At 24.5% G+C, this 22,272-nt stretch overlaps 1 protein-coding gene across 8 annotated transcripts; it reads right to left on the bottom strand.

The window, feature by feature from the left end:
* Positions 1-2,987: 2,987 nt before the first annotated feature.
* LOC126910228 (ATP-binding cassette sub-family G member 4) lies at positions 2,988-20,932 on the bottom strand. Of its 8 annotated transcripts, XM_050692587.1 has the most exons (13): positions 20,686-20,932; positions 16,733-16,861; positions 7,631-7,773; positions 7,429-7,546; positions 7,172-7,361; positions 6,610-6,755; positions 6,278-6,516; positions 6,083-6,211; positions 5,068-5,201; positions 4,527-4,695; positions 3,920-4,020; positions 3,710-3,865; positions 2,988-3,543 (listed from the first exon to the last, which is right to left on the bottom strand). In XM_050692587.1, the coding sequence occupies exons 3-13, from the start codon at positions 7,758-7,760 to the stop codon at positions 3,196-3,198; spliced, it is 1,860 nt and encodes a 619-aa protein (XP_050548544.1). In that variant the 5' UTR covers positions 7,761-7,773; positions 16,733-16,861; positions 20,686-20,932; the 3' UTR covers positions 2,988-3,195. The 8 variants fall into 8 exon arrangements, with proteins under 8 accessions (XP_050548544.1, XP_050548543.1, XP_050548547.1 ...); XM_050692586.1 differs by lacking the exon at positions 16,733-16,861; XM_050692590.1 differs by lacking the exon at positions 16,733-16,861 and having other exon boundaries at positions 7,631-7,770.
* Positions 20,933-22,272: the final 1,340 nt, after the last annotated feature.

The raw sequence follows: 22,272 nt of genomic DNA, 5'->3' as shown, positions 1-22,272 counted from the left end.
AACGCTGAGCACATCATCAATGTTGATTACCGTGTTATTTATTTCTAGTAGTATTGCCGTTCATCGAGAGATACAATTTACTTTTACATTTTTTCTACTACTTTATTTATTTAGTCTCGATCGTATGGTAATTATTTTATTAAAACGATTTAAATTTGCATTGAAATGTTGAACATTTTTATAAATGGCCTATTTAGTTGCATCTGATATAAAGCGTGGCACTTGATTTAAGACCGAGAAAATATTAATTCGAATATAAAATGTTTTTGATAGTGATTTAAAGTTAATTATAGTTAGATACCAATCGATTGTAATGTTAATGAGGTTATTGTTATGTTAGGGTGTCAGTGACAGGATTCAAACACCGGCACCCTTCTAGTTTTATTTCGCCCTTTGTACTTTATACCACTTTTGGTGCTATCATCAACTACGTCGCCCTCACATTACCATTATTATTACTTAAGCATTATATGCCAAAGTCATTAGATTGTTTGTCACTTCTACGCACTATTATATGCTCATTCTCATTCTCGGATTATAATTTTTATTTTTGAATGAATAATAATCTTTAAAAAACATACCTGTCTATAAAAAGACAATATGAAATATTACTTTTGCTTCTAATGAATTCGTTCGAAAAACATTTGTTACACATTAAGAGTTTAATTAAATAAAAACTATTTGTTTTTAAATTTAACAACTACATTGTTTTCTTTGTGGTTAATGTAACATTTTAATTTTGATTTTACTAAAATTTGAATGGTATATACTTGAAAAATGATCAAATTCGTGAAAAATGATAAGTATTAAATTGAATTACCTAGATTATTTAATGTACCGGGTAGTACATTTAATAACAGCAGTGATTCTTTGGGATTAGTAAGGGAGAGTGACAAAGCCTTAAGGTGGTTAAAGATTGCTCAGATTTACTTCCAATTTCATTTCAATATAATCTAGGATAATGTTACAGGCGTTAAGATTTAGCCCGAGGGCAAGTATGGCTTTAGACAAATACCCATAAATCCTGTCTACTGACGACACTGATGTTTTTTTGTATTTCATTAGGTTAATTGGATCTCTGGCGACATTGAGGACTCAAGATTCTCACAAAAAGTATCATGTTATTTATTTAATAATGAAGAGTTAACTTGTTTTATTGTATTTGCGCAAAAAAATGTTTTTCTCGAGTATCCCCTCGTGACAAAAAAANCAAAAAAAAAAAAAAAAAAAAAAAAAACGTCAAATGCGACGAGAAGACGACAGGGTACGATATTATACAATACTATTTTGTTTCGATGGATGGGATATAGCAATTACTTGTGTTGTCGGCTCAAATCATAACTCACAAAGGAGATTGATCAGACGAAATTTCAGCGGTGCGAAACGTGTCAACCCTCTTTCTGTTGACAGTTACTGTGTCATAACCTGCTGTAGATATCCACCTTAATTGACGTACAAAAGCTAAAAGACCCCTTAACTTTCCACCTTTTGTTGTTAATTATGATACTTGCTAATAAAGTATAGTTTTAATAATGCGACAAACGAGGCATAAATTTATCTGCCAATATTATTATTTATCGAGCTTTATTCATTTTATTTAACAATGCGACATCAAAACAAGAATTCTTTTGAAGCATCTTAAACATATTATTTAAAAAATTTTCTCGTAAAAAATATATTGTTCGTTTGAGGCATTAATTGTTTATTAAACCTTTCAAATATAATGAAAAGAAATGCACGAAATATTTCATTATAATAAAATCCTGAATATTTAATTCTTATCAGTTAATGAAAATTATCGCACGATACATTTATAATAATTGAATCACAATATATCTACAATTTTTAATATAAATTACTTAAAATCAATGATGAACTTTTAAAAATTCTGTTTTTTATAAATTTTATTTTATTTTATGAGACGAGGCATTAAATTATAATTAAGATGCCTATACAGTAACTCTTTTTATTTTAATATATATTTAAATGTGTTTGTTAGTGTTTTATATGAAATAATTTTAAGTTGAATTNATGTGTTTGTTAGTGTTTTATATGAAATAATTTTAAGTTGAATTCCAAAAAAATTTTTTATTGTAAACATTTTATATAATTTAAATCAATATAAACCAAAACAATTGTATAAATATTAAAATGAACTACGCTTTATGGTTTTAGGCATATTTATATTATTTAAAAATTTACATAAAATAAGTTATTTGAAAGTCATTCTCTAAACATATAATATGTTGATGAACAATTAATCAATNCATTCTCTAAACATATAATATGTTGATGAACAATTAATCAATGTTAATAGTAATAATAATTTGCAACATTGTTAACCTTAGTTTAGTACTATTTATAGATTTTGTTAGTTACAGTTCGTTCAAGTTAAACAGTGTAACATAAATTTTACATATCAGTAAACTTTGTTGTAAATCTTGTCCAATATTATTCAACACTTTTCACATAAAGATTGTTTATTAAAGTTTATCAAGTATTTTTACTTTTGTTAACTCGTTTTATCTAACAAATTCATAATAAATCTAATTAAAAATTTAATTTAAGTATAAATATTTAATTATTTTATAATTATTATTTCATTATATTTCTAACAAAATACAACGACCTCATTTCAACAATTTTTATATTTATTTTTTTATACAATTTTTAAATAACAAAATATATATATATAAATATATATATTAAATAATATTTACAATATAAAACTTTTTATTTTTATTCATTCATGATATTTAATAGAAAAATGAATTAATTTTCGACTTTTAAAATACAAATTGATTTTAGATAATTTTTTATTTATAATATTATCAAATAAAACTATGAATTTTTTAATAATTAATGATCGTTTTAGTATAAATTATGATGTACCTACAATTTATAAATCGGTCAACTCTATTTTTGCAATAATTTGGAACTATTTTGGTATAACAATAACTGTATCGTATGTTTTAGGTATGAGCTGATTACAATACAGTTATTTATTCAAATTAATAAGTCAAAACACAAAAAAAATGTCAAGCAAACCATTTAAATCGGCTAAACATTTTATAAATCACAAATACATCACAATATACAAAATACAATTGTTCTATCCAATGTGATCATGTAATTCAATTACATATTATTATTTATTGTTATGTCACATCCATATAAATTCATGAAAAATATATGTTATAGAGATACTCTTGTTCTGATGCGAAGCCTAAGTAAATAGTATGCTGCTAATCGAAAAATGACCAAGTTGATGAGTAATGCAATAATGTCTTTGCCAAACTGATCTACCGGCATGGCAACTTCTTTTAAAAACTTAGTAGAATACTTGTAATGACAGTACAATGTGTTGCAAGTAAGAATATCACGACCATTATAAATTGTCGATACAATTGCTTCAAGTGCATATCTTAAGAACGATATATAAGTACCCCATTTTAAGTAATCTGGTATATCACGAACATTTACTCCGAAACCGCTAAACATCATTAGCACTACTACTATAATTGGTCCAACGAAATTGCCGTTCTAAGAGATAAAATGATTACATTATATAAGAAAAAATTGTATCATTTATAATTGAAATGATTTATTATACAAGTTATTCGTTTGTTATAAATAAAAAAAAATTCTCTTAGATTTTAAGGAAATTTACAAAATTAAAACTATTAGTAATAGGGTTTATAAAACTTACCACCACGTTAAACCAAACTCCAACAATAAATCCCAAACTTTGAGCAGTCAATACTATAAGCCAACATGTGAACGTAAACATACTAAACCGATACCAATTCATTGGTTGGCCAGTCATAGTATAAATTATAACCGAAAATATTAAGCAACCTAGTGTCTGAAAAAAGTTAAATTTAACCCAGAACTCATATTTTAAGTATTAATTATTTACCGTAATCGGAATGTCCAAAATATTTGTTGCAATGTAATATACTTTTAAAGAGTACCATCTATTAAAATGTTCTTTAGTTACAATGGAAATTTCACTTGGAACTATAAAAATATATAACGATTACTGTTCATTTTTATTGTACTAAACTGGTCGAAGAAAGAGGAGAATTAAGTAAATTCATTTTTATCAACTACATTATAATTATTTTGTTTTAATCTCAGTATTATGGTTATTCACACTTATAATTACAGTGCCGGATTTAAGCTTAATGAAAACATTATTTTGGTATTCTGTAAAAAAAAAAAAATACTTTTTTTTTTTAATTGACTAGCAAAAAAAAAAAGTTGTTTACAAATCTTAAAAATAACATCGTACTCGGTCTACATATTTTGCCGCTTTGTATCATTGTATCTAAAGCCGGCACTGCATGTATCTTATCATGACTAAATAAGATAACCAGAAATCATGAAATAGTTCATATGTAAAACAATGTTAATATCATGGTTAAGACATAATTTTTTTTTTATCAACTCCCACAAATTGCTACGAGCAACTTTAAAATATTTGTTTGGCTTAAATAAATATTAAATGATCTGTTGTTACTTACAGTTTATTATATTAAGCATCAAAGTAGATCCTACATGGTGCATAATGATAGAAAATAATAAATTGTAGTTGTCAAAGATTGTACTACCATCAACACCAGTGTTGTGAAACAGCGTACCCAACAACAAACTTATCACCAAATTGACTCCTAATCGTAAATAAGTTAAATCCTAAAATCATTAAATATCTTATAATTCGAAATAGATCAAATAACATTTATTTAACTGTAAAAGTTTATGTTTAATTATTTACTATTAAACTTATCGCTTCCTACCATTGATATTCTACTTATACTTATTAAATCTACTAATTTAATATTGATTTATGAACTGAATGGTTTATTATACAGATTAATTTTATTTGTCAATTAAGTATCCCCATTTATATATTTTTATTTAAAATTTTATGATTTAATATACAAAAAAAAAAAAGTACAGCTCGAATTCTATTAATTGTTATGTGATATTTAATAATTGTAAGATTAGTACAATATTAGTTGTGGTGAATTTGTTCGTCTTAACTATGTCAAACTTATAACTTACCGGATCTCTCACACATTTAATGGCTCCTCGGTGTAATAAACACTTAAGTTGATTATATGACGATGTTTCATGGAAAATGTGTTGTTTAGGTTGTTTTTGTGTTGTACTATTATATACTCCATTTTTAGGAATTTCTGAAAAATGAATTATTTAAAATTTCTATAAAATTTTATCAATAGTGATATTTTTAGAACTAATACACGTATATTGATTAAATTAATAATGAAAAAATCTAACCAACTTTTTATTAAATTAAATTAAATATTATTGAGTGATGAGTATTTTTATTTACTAATTTATTAAGTAACTTCAAACCTATACCTTACAATTAACTAGAGCGGATTTAGTAAAAGTGTTATGATACTTCAGCCCCCTCCTTGGAATGCGTTGTTCACATTGAAAAATAGTTATAAGCCAAAAAAAAATCTATCAGGTTAATTAATGTTGCCGTCCGAACAAAAATTCTAGGTCCGTTTTAGTTAGCTAATAAATTGTTTCCGTAAGATAACTCAAAAAGTCGTAACGTTCTTATTACACTTTATTTTTAATCTGATTTATATTCCTCATTTTTTGGTAGGGTTTTAATGTATTCATTTCATAATCAACAAAAAAATCGTAAAAACTTGTAGAATATGAACTGCATTTAAAACCTAAGCGGAAATAACGTCTTATGTAAGTAACAAATTTTTGAATTTCATGTTTTTAACAGAATATTGTTATATTGAAAAAACTCGATGCATTTTTGAAATGAGAGTAATCCTAATATGATTCTATAATATTTGTATTAACACAAAACCAGATGATCGCTTATTAAATAAAGACGCTTAATTGTTTTTTTTTCGATACTATAAAATTTATGAATTGATGCATAACACATGTTATTCTCGCCTACGCTTCATTTGTTCTTTAAAAATGTATTTAAACTGATTTTTTAGTCCCCATTATACTCTACGTATAATGTATGTTTAAATATCAATTAAACGATTTAACTAATTAAATAATAATTTAATTTTACCTATGTCTTCGATTACAGGTTCGGGTAAATCGTTGAATTTTGACCACGTTAGAGACCTTCCATTTTCTATATATTTAACCATTTTATCAATTTTATCTTCGCCATGTTCACCGCAAGCCAATTCAATAACTACGCATAATATTAATTCAGTTAATAGTGATGATATTATAAAAGTTAAAATTAATAGTATCATACCATAATCAGCTGGATTATGGTACTTAGGACATGGCAATTCCAATTTCGATAGGTAAGGTACCAAATTGTCGGTAGATCCTTGATAAAGACAATTTCCATTTGCTAAAACATATACTTGATCAAACATTTGAAATAGCGTAGCACTTGGTTGATGAATTGTGCATATAATTGTTCTTCCTTGGTGAGCTAATAGTCTTAAAAGTTTTATACATTGGGAGCAGGAAGAACTATCCAAACCACTAAGCAAATTAAAAAAAAATCGAGTAATTCATAGAGAAAACATTTGTTTTTCGTGTATATTTAATATTAAATATAAAAATTCTGCTACTTACGTTGTTGGTTCATCGAGGAACATAATCATTGGATTGTTTATTAACTCTAAAGCTATTGACAGTCTTTTTTTTTGTCCACCAGACAATCTTGATGTTCTCGTTGCCTTACATTGTTCAAGACCCAGAGTTGACAAAATTTCATTTATCTATAAACAACAAAATACTTTACCAGATAAATCTTAATAAAGTTTAAAAAAAAACCTAGTTCAATAATTGACTCATTTAAGACGTCAAAAATTTTCTTGTGAAATGTTTTTGCATAGAAAAAATATTTTGATTGGTTATTTTAATTTGATACATATGTACAGATTGTATTTTTTCTTAGACAAAAAAAAGTATTTAAATTTAATTAAAAATTAGATTTTGAACCCATATAAAACCAAAATTTGATTTATACATTTTAAATTTATATATTTATACCAACATAATTATAAAACTGGTTCTGAAAAAAAAACTCAAAACATTCAAAAATACCCGTGCACAATACCTGAATTGGATAATTAAAAGCCTGGATTAATAATAATTTCAAAAGAATTTATGCGTATTTTTAATAAAAACTTACCACCGCTTCTTTATACTTTGGTGATTTATCTTGTGTTAGTTTAAGATTCGCTGCAATTTGCATATTTTCATTAACAGTTAACAATGGTTGTAAACGATCATCTTGCTGAATGTAACACGAAACTCGTCGAAATTCATTCAAAAGTCTTTCTCGGTTATTTACTATTATATTTCCTCTGACACCTGTTAAACTTAATAAAATAATATAATCGTATGAATTATATAAATGTATTTTTTTTAAATGTATATGTTTTTTACTTGTAGCCTGAAATGACGTCTAAAAGTGATGATTTTCCAGCTCCTGACGGCCCCATTATGGCAATCAACTGGCTTGGAGCAAATTTTCCGCTAATATTTTTGAGAACATCTTTATAACCTTAAAAATAGATTGTTTACAATTAATTTTAAATCAAATTATAATAACTATAAGTTAGTAATTCATTTAACGTTATCAACTAACCTTTATTTATTCCAAGTGATACTGTATAATATAAATCACTAAATTTTAATTCAATTTGATCTTGTTTCCTGTCTTTAATAAATAACCCTTTAGGCTGACTAAGGCCATTAGTGTTTTCTTTAAACTCCATTTAGTCGAGGCTACTAATAAAAACATATATTCTGTTACTAAATGCACATATTTTTAAAAGATTGTAGTTTAAAAAATGTCTTCAATTAAAAACTTAACAATAACACTTAAAAAATAAGCAAACAAGTGAAAAGAAAATTGCTAAAAAAATATTATACATGAATCTTTTTGGTGTAGAAATCATATTTTATCGTTCCATCACAAAATTTACAATCTATCAAAAATGTTTGTTAGCAAATAGGTTATGTATTTTCCAAAAAAAAAACTTATCAAAATAATATTCAAAGTATTCATATGCTATTCTCGTAATAGTAACCAATATAAAAATTCTTTAAAGCCTTAATAACAATTATTAAAACTGATTAACCAAGTCAAACAATCATTTATTTTAATTTAAAGTAATTTATTTATTTTTAAGTTAGAGTTTATTTGTCATAGAGTAAAAGATAAAATTAATTTTTCTTCGACTCCCATAAATAGTTCTTAAACAAATACATAATTGTTAACTCATAAAAATTTTATTTTCACATAAAAATTAGAAACTTGTTTTTTATTTGCTGAGGTCAAGGTTCAAACGTTCTGAGAATATGTTTGTCTCTCATTTATGTTTACAATTCCAAAGTATATATTGATGGCCTATAATAATTTAATATGTATGTTATTCAAAAAGTCAGTATAATATATAAAACAGCATTTAATTATTTTCTTTTAAATGTTTTTTTTTTAAATTATAATGTCTTTTGAATACTGAAGTGCAATACTAAAATTAATTTTTAAAAAGATATGTTTATTTATTTCTAATATTGTTAATACTGTAGCTCAGATAATAAAAAACAAGCAGTTTAGCCTTTAATTACTATCAGATATATTCATTAAAATAGATTTTAAATTACTAGTACAGATTAAATCTAATATTGTAAACAAATCATGATGTTTACATGGTGTTATTTATGTGTTTATAAATTGAAATTATAACTCGATTTTTTTTAATCTTCGGAGTCTTTATAATTATATCAACGACGAATTGAGTAATCATGACGCATATTGAAATAACTATATTTCTAATTTACCAGACCAAATGACTCTATTCTAATGACAAAATTCAAAGAAACACGTTTCATACTTTAAAATAATCATTATCATGATATACTAACATTGACCTTAATATATTAAACTATAATTTGTTTAAAAATGGCTACTTTTCGTGACATAAAAAAAAAAAACAAGAAGATTTTTCAATAATCAAAATAGTTCATGAAACGAGCCTAAACATTTGAATTTGCAAAACTAAATAAATGGATTTTTATGTTATTCTAAAAATAATTTTTGTTACATTTCATGATATAAAAAGTGACAATGTTTCAATAAAATAACACTCCTAATGTATATAATAATAATCAATATTTTATTCTTGTCTACAGATTAACTTATGTAAAGTACAACAAACATAATTATTTAATAAAGTTTATTGTTTGACTGCATACTTAATATTAAAACGTCTATAAAATAGTTATTAATAATTTCTAAATGTTTTAATTACTTTATAAGTAGGGTAAAATATGTTTTAGATGAATTCCTGATTTTGCTTANTTTATAAGTAGGGTAAAATATGTTTTAGATGAATTCCTGATTTTGCTTAATGTTTATAACGAAGACACCTATTGTTATTAGTGATTTTAATTGTTATTATAATCATTCATATTACTTAGGAGTACTCAAATGTATACTTAAGTGGGGTGTCAATAAGCCTTTGGCGTACAAACATCGATTGCAATAAACTATAATACTACTACTATTATTATTATTATTACTAAAAAAAATTCAAACAGAGAGGGAAGTATTTTATTATATGGCGTTAAAAAAAACGCGATCAAGTAATATATATTGTGGCACCCCTTCTAAAAATCGTATGTACACCACTGAGAGTACCAAATGAAACGAATAAAAATATCGTCTTAAATAATTAAAAAAATAAATCACCATAAAGACTTACAAGTCTTAGAGAGTTCATTAATTTGTAATAAAACATCACTGTTTTGACCTATATATTATTATTTATTTGTTATTACTCTATTTATCCTCGGCGTTTTCTCTGAAAAGCTATACTTGTGTTAGAGGAAACGAGAAAATCTTCAGACTGTTGCAACGGAAATGAAGCCCAGTACCTACACACTAAGGCACGACGCGTTCCCGATTGAGCTTTGCAGTCCACCATANCCTATATATTATTATTTATTTGTTATTACTCTATTTATCCTCGGCGTTCTCTCTGAAAAGCTATACTTGTGTTAGAGGAAACGAGAAAATCTTCAGACTGTTGCAACGGAAATGAAGCCCAGTACCTACACACTAAGGCACGACGCGTTCCCGATTGAGCTTTGCAGTCCACCATAGTAAATGTACCATAAAATTTTATACTTTTTAATTTAAATTAAAGTTTTTGTACGCAAATTGGTTAGTAATAGACGTGAAGTAAAAAAATTACTTTTTATATATTTAAGAATTCAAAAAGTTCATGAATTCATGAAAAGCATATAACACTTCTAATTTTGGAAATGTTTAAGATGACTTATAAGTGTTCCTAGTGTAGTGATATTATAATCTTATTGAAAACAATTTTTTTTATAAAAAAGTGACTTCTATTTTAGTAGCCGTTTATGCATTACAAAGAGTTACAAGCATTATTCTTCGTATTATACACAAACCATATAAATAAATTCATTGGTACTATGAATAATATTTGTGATTGTTCTTTGTTATAAAATAAAACATGTAGACTAATTGACAATGTAATAGATGATTTCTTTGTTTAACTATGACAAACATTAAATACAAATAATACTATGAGCTAACAGTGCTTTAATGTTATAAGTGTTGTAATGGCCGCTGATTATTCTAAAATATTTTTAATTATCAAAAAATCCATTAAAAATGTTAAGAAAGAATTATTTTTTTCCAAATATTTTTCAAATTAGTGATTAATTATCACTTAAAATTCATTCGTAAAGTAATAATTAAACAACGTTATATATATATAAAAAAAAAATTATCTCACATTAATGATTATATTTCATAACTTATTCTATTCGGGAATAATTAATATTTTCATTAATAAAATTATTAATTAAGATTTTCAAACAACATTATAGAAATTAATAAAATCGAATTTCAGCTTAAGTTTTACAGTTTTAAAAACGTTATGACTCTTAAAATTTGAACATATAAGGTACATTTTTTCCCGTAGGTCTTTAAATATTTTTAACATTATAATGACAGTTTTCAAAAATTATAAAATAAAATAAAATTTATATCAAAAAAATAGACATGATAACATGACAGTTATGAGGCAGACATAGATTTAAAAACTTTAATGAATTTTTACTAAAAACAAAAATCAATTCAAAATTAACTCGTATTTCTTATAACTGAATTAAAAAGGTTTTTTGTCTTTGATGTAGTTTAAATTATAAAACAGTTTTATAAATTACACGTGGATATAAAAGTAAATAAAAAAATTATTATAACTTAAATTATGAACTCGTCAAAAATAAGTAATAAGAATAATTAAATATAACAAGTCTTTACTTTTAAATAACATATATTAATAATGATTTTTTTTCATAAACTATTAATGTTAAAAGAATATGGATATTGTTCGCTGACTATTGAAAATTTTACCACATTCCAATTGTATTACACAATTGTTTTGACTTGTTTTTTGCATATGGTTACTCAGATAACTGCGCTACTTTAAACACGTTAAGGTGAGTCCCGTTTATCAGTGACAAAATTAAATAAGATCTGTTGATTGACATGACTTGATATCTAATCGCTTGTAGCACATATATTAAATTTAATTGTTTTATCGGTTTTATCGCATTTTACGAGAATATTGACTAAAGTTCTTAAAAATTATTTTATCCGCATAAAATAAACTAAAAGAAGTTAAATCGATGCAGTATGTAACAATATAAAATAACTTCAATATAATGTAATGAATGTACTAATGCAAGAATCTTAAAACATCACTATAAGGTAGGTAAACAATCAATATAACGTGAAGTGTATAAAATATAAAAACCTCTTGTTCTTAACTACCTATGTAATAACACAAAATACTTAATAAAATCGTCATTTTCTCTTCACCTTTAAATTAACAATTAAATTATACCGAGAATTACTGGCCTATTGTTAGGCTTGATACTTAAAGTTGGGTTTGACGAGATAGAGTGAATAAAATTTAGATATATAGTTAGTATTAAAATTTAGCACTCTTATGCAATCGCTATGAATATATTATCAAGAATTTTCAACAAATAAATTTTTGTGTAATATTAATAATATCAATATAATATCAAGATAGCAAGGAAGTTAACAAAAAACAATTGTTAATTAATAAAGTGTAGATATCTGTCAAGAGTACTAATAGCTAAAAAAAGCTATACCATTCAATTACCAACTAAGAAACTTCGAAATTAATCAAAGCCGCCCTCACTTCATTTGTAGATAGTAGCGATTATTAAAGGGTTGATAGGTAGATTGCATCTCCATTGGTCCGAAGTTTTTTAAATATTATAATGAAAAAGTACTCAGCTTTCTATAAATACGTTATTATCATAATAATTTCACTGAATATGATAAATAAACATGTTTGTTCTTTTTTAAACACACACACGACNAAATAAACATGTTTGTTCTTTTTTAAACACACACACGACTATAAATATTGGAAATAAGTTATAAACCTTCCAATTCTATTGCTTATGATTGTATCTTACATTTTCGCTGTTTGATAATAATCAATAATGACCTTATAAGCTTCCTTCAGCTAAAAACTGATTGATTTCGAAATGTCCGGTTACTAAAAATATAATATTAAAAAAATAAAAACTACTCGAATTCGCATTTGTGATAACGATTATGCTACTAATTTCAGTTTTTAATAATAAGTTTGAACCATATTAATTTTTATTTTATTTATTATAAGGTAGTTCAATGTAATCGTTAAATTTATTAAATTATTAGTAACGTTTTTGTACGGTTAATCTTTTAAACATTTTTTATTTTAGCAATATTTAAAAAAAAAAAAAAAATTTCCATGTGTTTTGTTTTAGATAAACGACCTTATAAATTAAGTTGACCTTAAGTAATTGTTTATTTTTAACGTATTATCAAAGAGAGTATTTTAAACGAGACTATACAACAGCTATGCATATCGTTGCAATTCATGATTTAAACACGAACAGCTCTATTACCAGTTAAAATTTTTTTGAGTAATTAAGGCTATAAAACGACGGAGTTTAATTTTGTTACAAATGATCTACAGTAGTTTTATTTCCAACTAAAAACTTTTTTTTGCTGATTCATAGATTTTTATTAAAACCAGGTGTTATAAGCAGTACTCTAGATATATTCATATGTCTTATAAAAGTATTTAGTTAATGTGTTTACGAAAATTGTTTAAAAATATTAAAAAAGAGGAGTCGAGAAAAATATTAGCTATTCAAAAAAATATTTTTTTTTTTTACAATTTTTAAGAACTTATTAAAAATACTAAGTAATTATTTCAACCTTAATTGGGAAAACATTTAATAATGAAGGAAAATTTTATTGAATTTTCATTCTGCAAATAAAATTTTTAATACACGCCTGGATAATACTATAATACCATTTTTTGTTGAATATTAAATTGAATTTTCTAGTAAAAACAATAAACACATTATGACTAAAGTTCAAAAACATCAAATTTTCAAATAGTTGAAATAAAAAAATTAATTGATAATTCCTTTTTTCTATTTTTTCTATTTATTCAGTTAAATTATTAAAGCCATTTAAGTAAGATGTTGCTTTCAGTAACTATTTGTGGATGTTAATTGTAAATGTACATAAAACAATTAGGTTTGGTTAATTAATTATAATGACTAACATCATATGAAAAGAGGAAATTAAATTGAGTTTTTAATTATATAAACATCAAATATTTATTATTTTATTTACAGAAAAAACTCATACTAAATGTTTTATTTGTCTTGAACAGTGTAAGATAACTAAACATCAAATTAAAAAAAATTATATTTCTACTTAATTTTTATAGTATAAATTGCTATTTTATAAATCTTCGAGATAAACAGTTAAGAAATTGTTCAATAGTACTCAATTAAAATATTTCTATTTTTATATGATTTTTTGTAAGTTTTATTAATTTTATGACATGATAAAACCCGTAAATTTAACTATTAAGTTATGCTTAAGTACACGTGTAAAATCATAGCCTTAAAAATTAATCATAGAAACCAACACACATGACTCACTTACTTTAAAAGATTTAATTAATAGATTCAACTAATCAACAATTAAACATGAAATTTCTCATAAATCATATTGAGATTTACTTACCTACTGGTAATTTTTAATTTATTTTTTTCTCTTCATAAACAATTTTATTTTAATAAATAGTAATATAATCGATATATTATTGCCATATTTATCTCAATAATTTTCTAATCACCAATTCTAATTACTAACATCAGCAAAAATAATTAAGGTGACTCTTGCGATATTTTGTTATCAATAACAGGTATGTACATAAACTATATGTAATAATGCGATTCTAAGGAATAAGAACAAAAAACTGAAGAAATTATCACGTGTATTTATGCCATTTTCTATATTCTAAGATAATATACTAGTTCTATGCTACAAGTCTAATAAAAATCGATATAATAAATAAAAATGTATAAATACCTTAAATAAAATGAATTGTTGAAAAATGGTTATTAAGAATATATATTAATATACAAAAAAATTATTATAACGAAATATTGGTCATAAAAAAAAGGTACTATTTCAGAAAATTCACGGTTACATAAATAAAGTATTCATCAAACAGAAAACAAGATTGATTTAATAGTTCTTATTCAACTTAATCAAAAAACATCTTAAGAATAATTTTAACTCGTGATTTGTATCAAGTATTAAGTACTTTTAAAACGTTTTATTTGTTATACTGTCAATATAGTAGATAGGAATATGACTTATTGATAATATTCTTAAAATTTAGTGATAAAAAGCTATCAATATTTAAATGAGCAATAGCAATTGACTATACAGAAAACTAACATTATTTATAAAAATGTTGTTACTCAATGTTATTTTATGTGCAAAACTTTACAAAATACTACAAATTATAGTAAATTGTCTGTTAATTTTGCTTATTATTTCAATTAAACTTAAAGTTTGATATAGCTAATCTTGATCAGAAACCTAGATGTTTGTGGGCTAAACTAATTTTATGTGAATTGATTGAGTTCTAAACATTTTAAAACAATTAATATTTAATTTATGTGTAACGTATAAACCAAACAAAGTATAATTCACTGTGTAAAAGTTATTTTATTTCTACATAAATTATGACTACTTTATGTATGATATAAAGGGCTGAAACTTTTTTAAAAAAGGGGTATTAAAAGAACAGTTTACGTTGTATAAGAAATATTTCACGCACGAGTTGCATAATGGTAACTTTTAAAGTTACCAATTTATTCTTCTGATTTTTTCCCTAGTTTAAAAAAAGTTTATATATTTTTGCTTCTCAAATAAAAGTTTTCCTTATTAAATGGACTGATTCTAATAACTTACATTTTTTAATAAATTTGTAATTTATTGTACGTAAAGGAGCGTGAGTTACTGATAAAGACGTTGCTTAATTGGAAAATAAAAATTAATAAAAATAACCTTACCGTCAATATACGTTCAAAGGGTTGTAAGTGTAAAATTTCACCGAGTTTTATTAATATTTGCATGAAAAATTACCTAAGCAAAACGATTTCAACGATGACCGCAAACTCCTAAGAATTCGAAGTTCACATTTACGTTTCACAGACACGATCAGATCAGACGCTCAGCACTCGCACGCGACTGACCGTATGTAAACGTTAATAGATATAATATAATTTAATATGGTAACAAAACATTTTAACGTTGAGAATAACGTAATCTAAATGGTTGCATTTTGACCTCTGAATGTTTATTATCACTGGACACGTTTCCCACACGCAAACAGAACAAAGCCGTCAAATACGATTGTGCCCATAATATAATATAACATCTATTTTATTAATATTTTCTTTATATCAAAACAATAGTAAAATTGTACGACAATCGAATACAGTTTGTATTAATAGAATTAAAGACACAATAGAAAGGTCTTTATAATCAATAATAGCGAGTTGCCAGTAGAATCTATCAGATTTGATAAACTGTATGTTAATATAAAACAAATTGGCAGCGTGCGTCACCGTTTCGATCCAATTATGTTGCATTAAGAAAATGCCATTAAATGTATGAGGTCAATAGATGCCAACAATTATCCACTTTTATTTAATTTAACATATGTCTGAATTATTAAAAATCATACAAGGTAATTAACTTACCATGAAGCACTCGATTAGTTAGAATCAAAAACATTTTGAGAATCTTTCTTTTTTATCACCCTTGTTTAAGGGTGATTTCACGGAACAAAATTCATATTCTGAATTAAGATGCACAAAAATAAGATTACTTAAAAAAATGGCTTTTTATTTTTTGATGAAATTTTTTATTTAATTTAGATACTAATTGAAAGTAGTCTCTGTGCAAAAACAAATAATTACATTCTTCGAAAATTTTCAGGAATTTTAAAAAACATTTATGACATGAAAATTATTTATTGTAAGTATTTATTTTTTGGATACGTGTATTCGTCATTTTAATCATAATTTAGAATCGTCGATATGTGATTTAAAAAAAAAAAATTAGTCATTATATTTTTCCACATAGCCTTTTAATGATTAAGCGTAACCTTTAAAATAGTTTCATCTGCCCTGCCTAAGCCTGACATTTGTTTATATTTTTTAAACATATTAACTAGATAATAAATTATAAAATATTTAACTAAGAAAATGTCTGGCTAATAACAATAATTGATTAACTTACCATTGGTTAGGGGATGTGATTTTTTTTTTCTTGGTGGTAGAGGAAATGTAGTTGAAAGATGCTTGATGAAAAAACAGTCACACTCGGGTCTGACCGCCAGTCTATCCCATAAATTAGTTCAAAAGTTATCTAAGAGACGTTTACTTAAAACATTATCTGATATACACAGTGATTCATTAAGGATAAGACACACTCGTTTTCTTGGAAACTATTAAAAGTTTTTAATTTTCGTAAAGGAATATTATGTTTGATTAAAATAACTATACAAAAATATATTGCTTTATAATTGAGATAAGAAAAATCAATTTGAAATTTCTTTAATGAGAATCTCTATTTTTAATATGATGATACGATAGAAAAAAAAATTTCAAATAATTTTGTTCTTTTAATTTTTTTTATCCGCTCAACCGTTTGTTTTTTAAAATTGTTTAAAGACTTGGATTTACAAATTAATCATTAATTTGGTGTTTATTATACCGGAAGCATCAATAATTTGTTTCAATGGGCCATAATTTACTTCTATGATAGTTATCAAGAAAAATTTCCACAGTAGCCGATTAACAATGTGCGATAGTAAACTAGCGTTGAATGTAAGAATAGGCATCTATTAATAAACATGAAATATTAAAGATAAGATTTTTGTATAACATGGAGTTGTATATGTGACAATTAACGACCACCGTATGCTAAACAGAAATTATCAAAAGAAATTGGTTAAAAATCGCTAAACTTAAACAAGAAATAATAGAAGAATTGTTCATTGAACAAAAACAATTATAATAACAACATATTTTTACTATCATATTATCAAAATAAAAATAGGGGTTAAAGAAAATTTAAGTTAAGGTTTTTTATACCAAAGAGAATGGAAAAAAAAATTCAACTACGTATTATTACAGAACTTTTGAATCAAACAATATTTTCCTGTATGAAAGTAATAAAGTAGTTCAACAGTTTCAAAGAAAATGAGTATCTTAATGAATAACAATCACTCCGTTACACATATATTAAATTTGTATATTGCCAATAAAAAAATTTAAATAAATATCCTTAAGTAATCAAAAATTACTTGTAGCTAAAATGTTTTTAATAAGTAACTGAGTTCATAATAAGTAAACCGCTCTGTATACGTTTGTAATAGATTATATAGAAGTTCATAGAACTGCAATCGTGACTTTGTTGTAGTCACTATTGCACTTCAATTTTTGCAAATTATGCAATGAAGATTTATTTAAGTTATTACAATTACAAATGTTTTCTACTTGTACTAAATATTACAATATGAGAGAATTTATAATTATATGAAAATATAATGTATAATAATATAAATCTTGCTACACTAGTTAAATTATATTTTAATTTGGAACAGTTCTATAAACAAATAATCATAAAAGAATGGACAAGGGAAGAATGCCCCGTCCCTCAGTACTCTTTATTAAAGCATAATTTGAAATAAAGGCTTAAACAAGTTTTCTAAAATTTTGGATTAGACCTCAATTTTAGGTAGTTCATATAAAAAATATGTCCATGTATTAAGCTATTAAAAAAATAAAGATCAATTTTAAATATATTCTATAAATAAACCTATGAACTCTCAAATTATATTTTATACACTAAATATATTATATTTCCGTTATTGGCGGAATTTGAGCAAAATATTTGGAAGATCTATTTTAGTTTCTTTTCACCTCGAAAATAGTTCTACATAAAAATACGTATATGTAATATTCGTAGTTTTTTAATAGGGTTATGGAAGATTTTGGGGAAGCTAACCCCTTCTAGACTCCTTAGATTGCATTTATGTTTTCTATTTATGATTATTTTAACAGACAGCCTATATTTTGTTCTTTACTTTTATACATCCAGTAAGAAAAACATTGTAAAATTTTTGTCAACAAATTCTTTTTCTTTTTGATAAAAAGTAATTCTTTAATTTTATCTTTAAAATGACATAATAATTTTGATGATTATTAATTTCTAAGTCAAGTGTATCAATTGAAATAAGTGGTTACGGTTGTAGCTAGGCGCCCCTTAACTGCAAAATCCACAACTTTAATTAATGACAACGTAAATGAAATGCAAAAAATATTCTATGCAAAAAAATCTATAACACATATTATGTGCTTGCATAATTTCTGTTTGAACGCGCGCATACAAATTAAATACATTGAGATAAAGTTAAAACTAATTTAAGTGATTAATTATAATAATATAACATCATGTTAGTTTATAATAAAAAAAAGTAGTCAATGATTATTTTACATAAATTTGAAGTCTGATAAATAGTAACATAACAAATATTATTAAGTTGTTTTGAGATAAAAATTTATGTGTTGTTTCAATGAATATGAGAAACATTTTTTTATTACCAAATGATAGTGACGTTAGCAATTTTTACGTATAAATCAGCCATGGAGTATCTTTTTGGAGGAAACATTAAAAAAACAAATGGCTAAACAAATATGTATTTTAAGATAAAAGTCAAGATATGTTTCCATGAAACAATAACCAGAGTAGATATTTTTATATTCTTAAATAATTGAGGGCTTATCAATTTTTAATAATCTCATGTTTTTTGAAATTCAACCAATTTATTTTTCTTAACTCTAAAAAGAAAAAGCTACAGAAATGGGGTAAAAATCATTGGCAAATACTTAAACTAAATTGGATAAATGAAATTGTTCTTTATACAAAATATATTTTCAAAACAAAATTTACACTGTAAAACTTAATAAAAATATGAAAATATTTAAAAAAAATTGAACAAAACTTGTCTTTCAAATGCTGTATAGTCATACAGTGACTATTTACGTAAAAAAACAGTTTGAACCGAAATTACAAGTAAAGCTGCAGCTGTAATGTAACCATGAGAAACATTTGCAAGTAGCCCCTTGCCCGAGTATCCTTGCAATAACAAATCTCATTCCCCGCTTTCCATCATTTAAACGCTACATTATAATAATATTATTGTAGTAATCGCTATTCGAGATGTGCGTAATGAAAAGTAGGTTTAGTAATACTTAAGTAATTTCTCGAGCTTCGTTTTATACAAATGCAGAATTTGATGAAGTGTATGTTTTGGTATTGCACACTTTATATTTATGTTTCAAAGCTCTGCATAATAACCAACCTACAAGTAATCTAAAGACATTAGTCTAGCATTTTAGTAAACAATTATCTTTTGTAGAAATACATATATTCGTTGTAAATACTTATACGTTATAATAGATCTTATAACTTTTAATTTATGAATTATTGATCTACTTTAAAATAATCTAATTTACATTAAATTTAGTAATCATACAAAATAAACTAAATTTTAATAAAAAATTATTTAGTTTATACTTATTCTTTCATGGTTCTAAAGTCAACATTTACATTTTATATGTATGTTGTAAAAAAAAACTTACATTTTTAGAGAACAAATATATTGAACATCGCATAACATTGAATTTCAAATGATGTAGTTAAAAATAATTGAAAGTTTACTATTTATAGTTCTTAACACAATATAGTTGTATACAGTTCAAGACTATTATTTATGTTTACAAAAGAAGAAATATATAAATTTATAATGCATACAACATTCAATATTTTATTTTGATGACTTAATATTTTCCGCGATTCTATTTTGATAATTTGGATTTCATAATTGCAAAAATATTTGTCAGAATTTTATCATGGGATGATACATACGTAATGCTTTTTTTCTCCCAAAATTGTATCTTCACCAAGTTACTACTTTTATCATTTGGGGTTAACCTCTATCTCTCCCTAGGCTTACGGCTTGATTAAATAACTATTTTCTACTTAGTAAAAGTAAGTTGAAGTAAATCTAAATACTTTCGTTTTCACATAAATAAAAAAAGAGAATAACAAAAAAAATGAAATGAATATATCGGTAGGCATTTCGACTAATTTTTGTATTCATTTATTTTTTATTTTATACATACCTGCTAGATACTTCCTAGTGTTGTATCAAATTACTAATTTCTTCTGACTTCCCCAAAGCTGTAAAAAGTATCTAATAATAACGTTTAATTATTTAACGTTAACAATTTCATTAATAATAACGACAAATTAAACCACACAATATATAACTTAAAACTGTAAAATGTGTTACTAAACTATGTTGGAATTTTATCATTGTTTTGTTTGCCAATATACACAATGTTCGGTCGTATGTTGTGCATAATACGGAAAACAATAATCAATGAAACGATAAGACGAACGTTTATAAACTAATTGTATTAAATTTCAACTTAATAGTCGTTAAGAACTACTAAAAATGCACCCACTTGAATGATACGAATAAATTTATTTAAATACTACCTATAGAAGAAGAAGGAAAAACTGGAAATACTAATTAAATAACCGTACTGAAATTACTATAAAAACAATTGTTTAATAAATATACTTTTTCAGGTATTATAAAAGTTTATATAGATTATAAATTATAAGACTATATAATAGTTGTGTATATAATTATATTGTTTGAAATGTGTTTTTAAAATTAAAATATATATTTGCTTCGATGCGAAGCTGATAAGATATTACTGTGATTTGTTTATTTATTTATATTTTTGTGTCTGTTATGTATATAAACAAATTGCCATTGCAGTTAAAAAAATGTACTGTTCACAAGTTAAAATTCTAAGATAGAAATGTACATCTTCATTTTTGCTCCTCTGAAAAATTTACAAAAATGATCCATTACCGTTTTTTACCTGCACTCTTGAATTAATATCAATGAGATATTAGAATTGAAGTGTTACATAATAAAATTAAAACAAACAATTTTAAATAAAGTATTTCTACTTATACCCCGTCGTTTCCGGGATTTTTTAAGAGAAAACTTATGATAATATCTTATTGCTTCATTACTTTCACGGAAATCATAACTATAAATTGACAATTTTCAAAAATTGTAAAAAGCAAGAGTTGAAACTTCTATTGTTATAAATTCATGGTATTTGGGAGAGGTGAAGAATCAGTACAATACGTTTTTATATGTCAAAATCAACTTTTTTGTCAATTTTACCATTCAAATTACATTTTTTCTTTTTTAAAGTTAACTCCAACATTTAAAAGATATGGCGAGTGCCTCTTTTAACCATTTTTTTATATTTCTAAATGTTACAACCATTATACATTAACACATTTATTTATAAATATTCCTTAATTATTGATCTTTATAAATAATATCAATCCAGAAGAATTATTTTTAACTTAAATACTTTAAATGTAAATTTATGATGAAAAATTTAACAATTTATTTATTTCTTAGATTTAATAAATCGATGATATTACATGTTTCAATACTACATAAGTGTATTTTAATTAAAATCACTTTAAACTCTCAAAACTTTGTACCATACCAAACTAAATGATTTGATAACAACATTTTATCGTATAATTATCAAAAATTTAACTGTTTGATAAAGTTCTGTGCAATATTTGATATTTCTCAAATTAATTGTTAATATTTTTTTATTATTAATAAATATTATCAGACACTTTTAACGTCGTATTTAACATTG

The sequence above is a fragment of the Daktulosphaira vitifoliae genome, unplaced genomic scaffold (genome assembly GCF_025091365.1).
Source record: "Daktulosphaira vitifoliae isolate Bord-2020 unplaced genomic scaffold, ASM2509136v1 Scaffold_1, whole genome shotgun sequence".
In the NCBI taxonomy this organism is placed as follows: Eukaryota; Metazoa; Arthropoda; class Insecta; order Hemiptera; family Phylloxeridae; genus Daktulosphaira; species Daktulosphaira vitifoliae.
This window is presented reverse-complemented; position numbering and strand designations above follow the sequence as displayed.

Coding starts and splice junctions, on each gene's coding strand:
- LOC126910228 (XM_050692587.1), bottom strand. CDS start 7,760: ATGGAGTTTAAAGAAAACACTAATGGCCTTAGTCAGCCTAAAGGGTTA. Junction 4,696..5,067: donor TTAAATGTGTGAGAGATCCG/GTAAGTTATAAG, acceptor TAATGATTTTAG/GATTTAACTTATTTACGATT. Junction 4,021..4,526: donor GATGCTTAATATAATAAACT/GTAAGTAACAAC, acceptor ATATTTTTATAG/TTCCAAGTGAAATTTCCATT.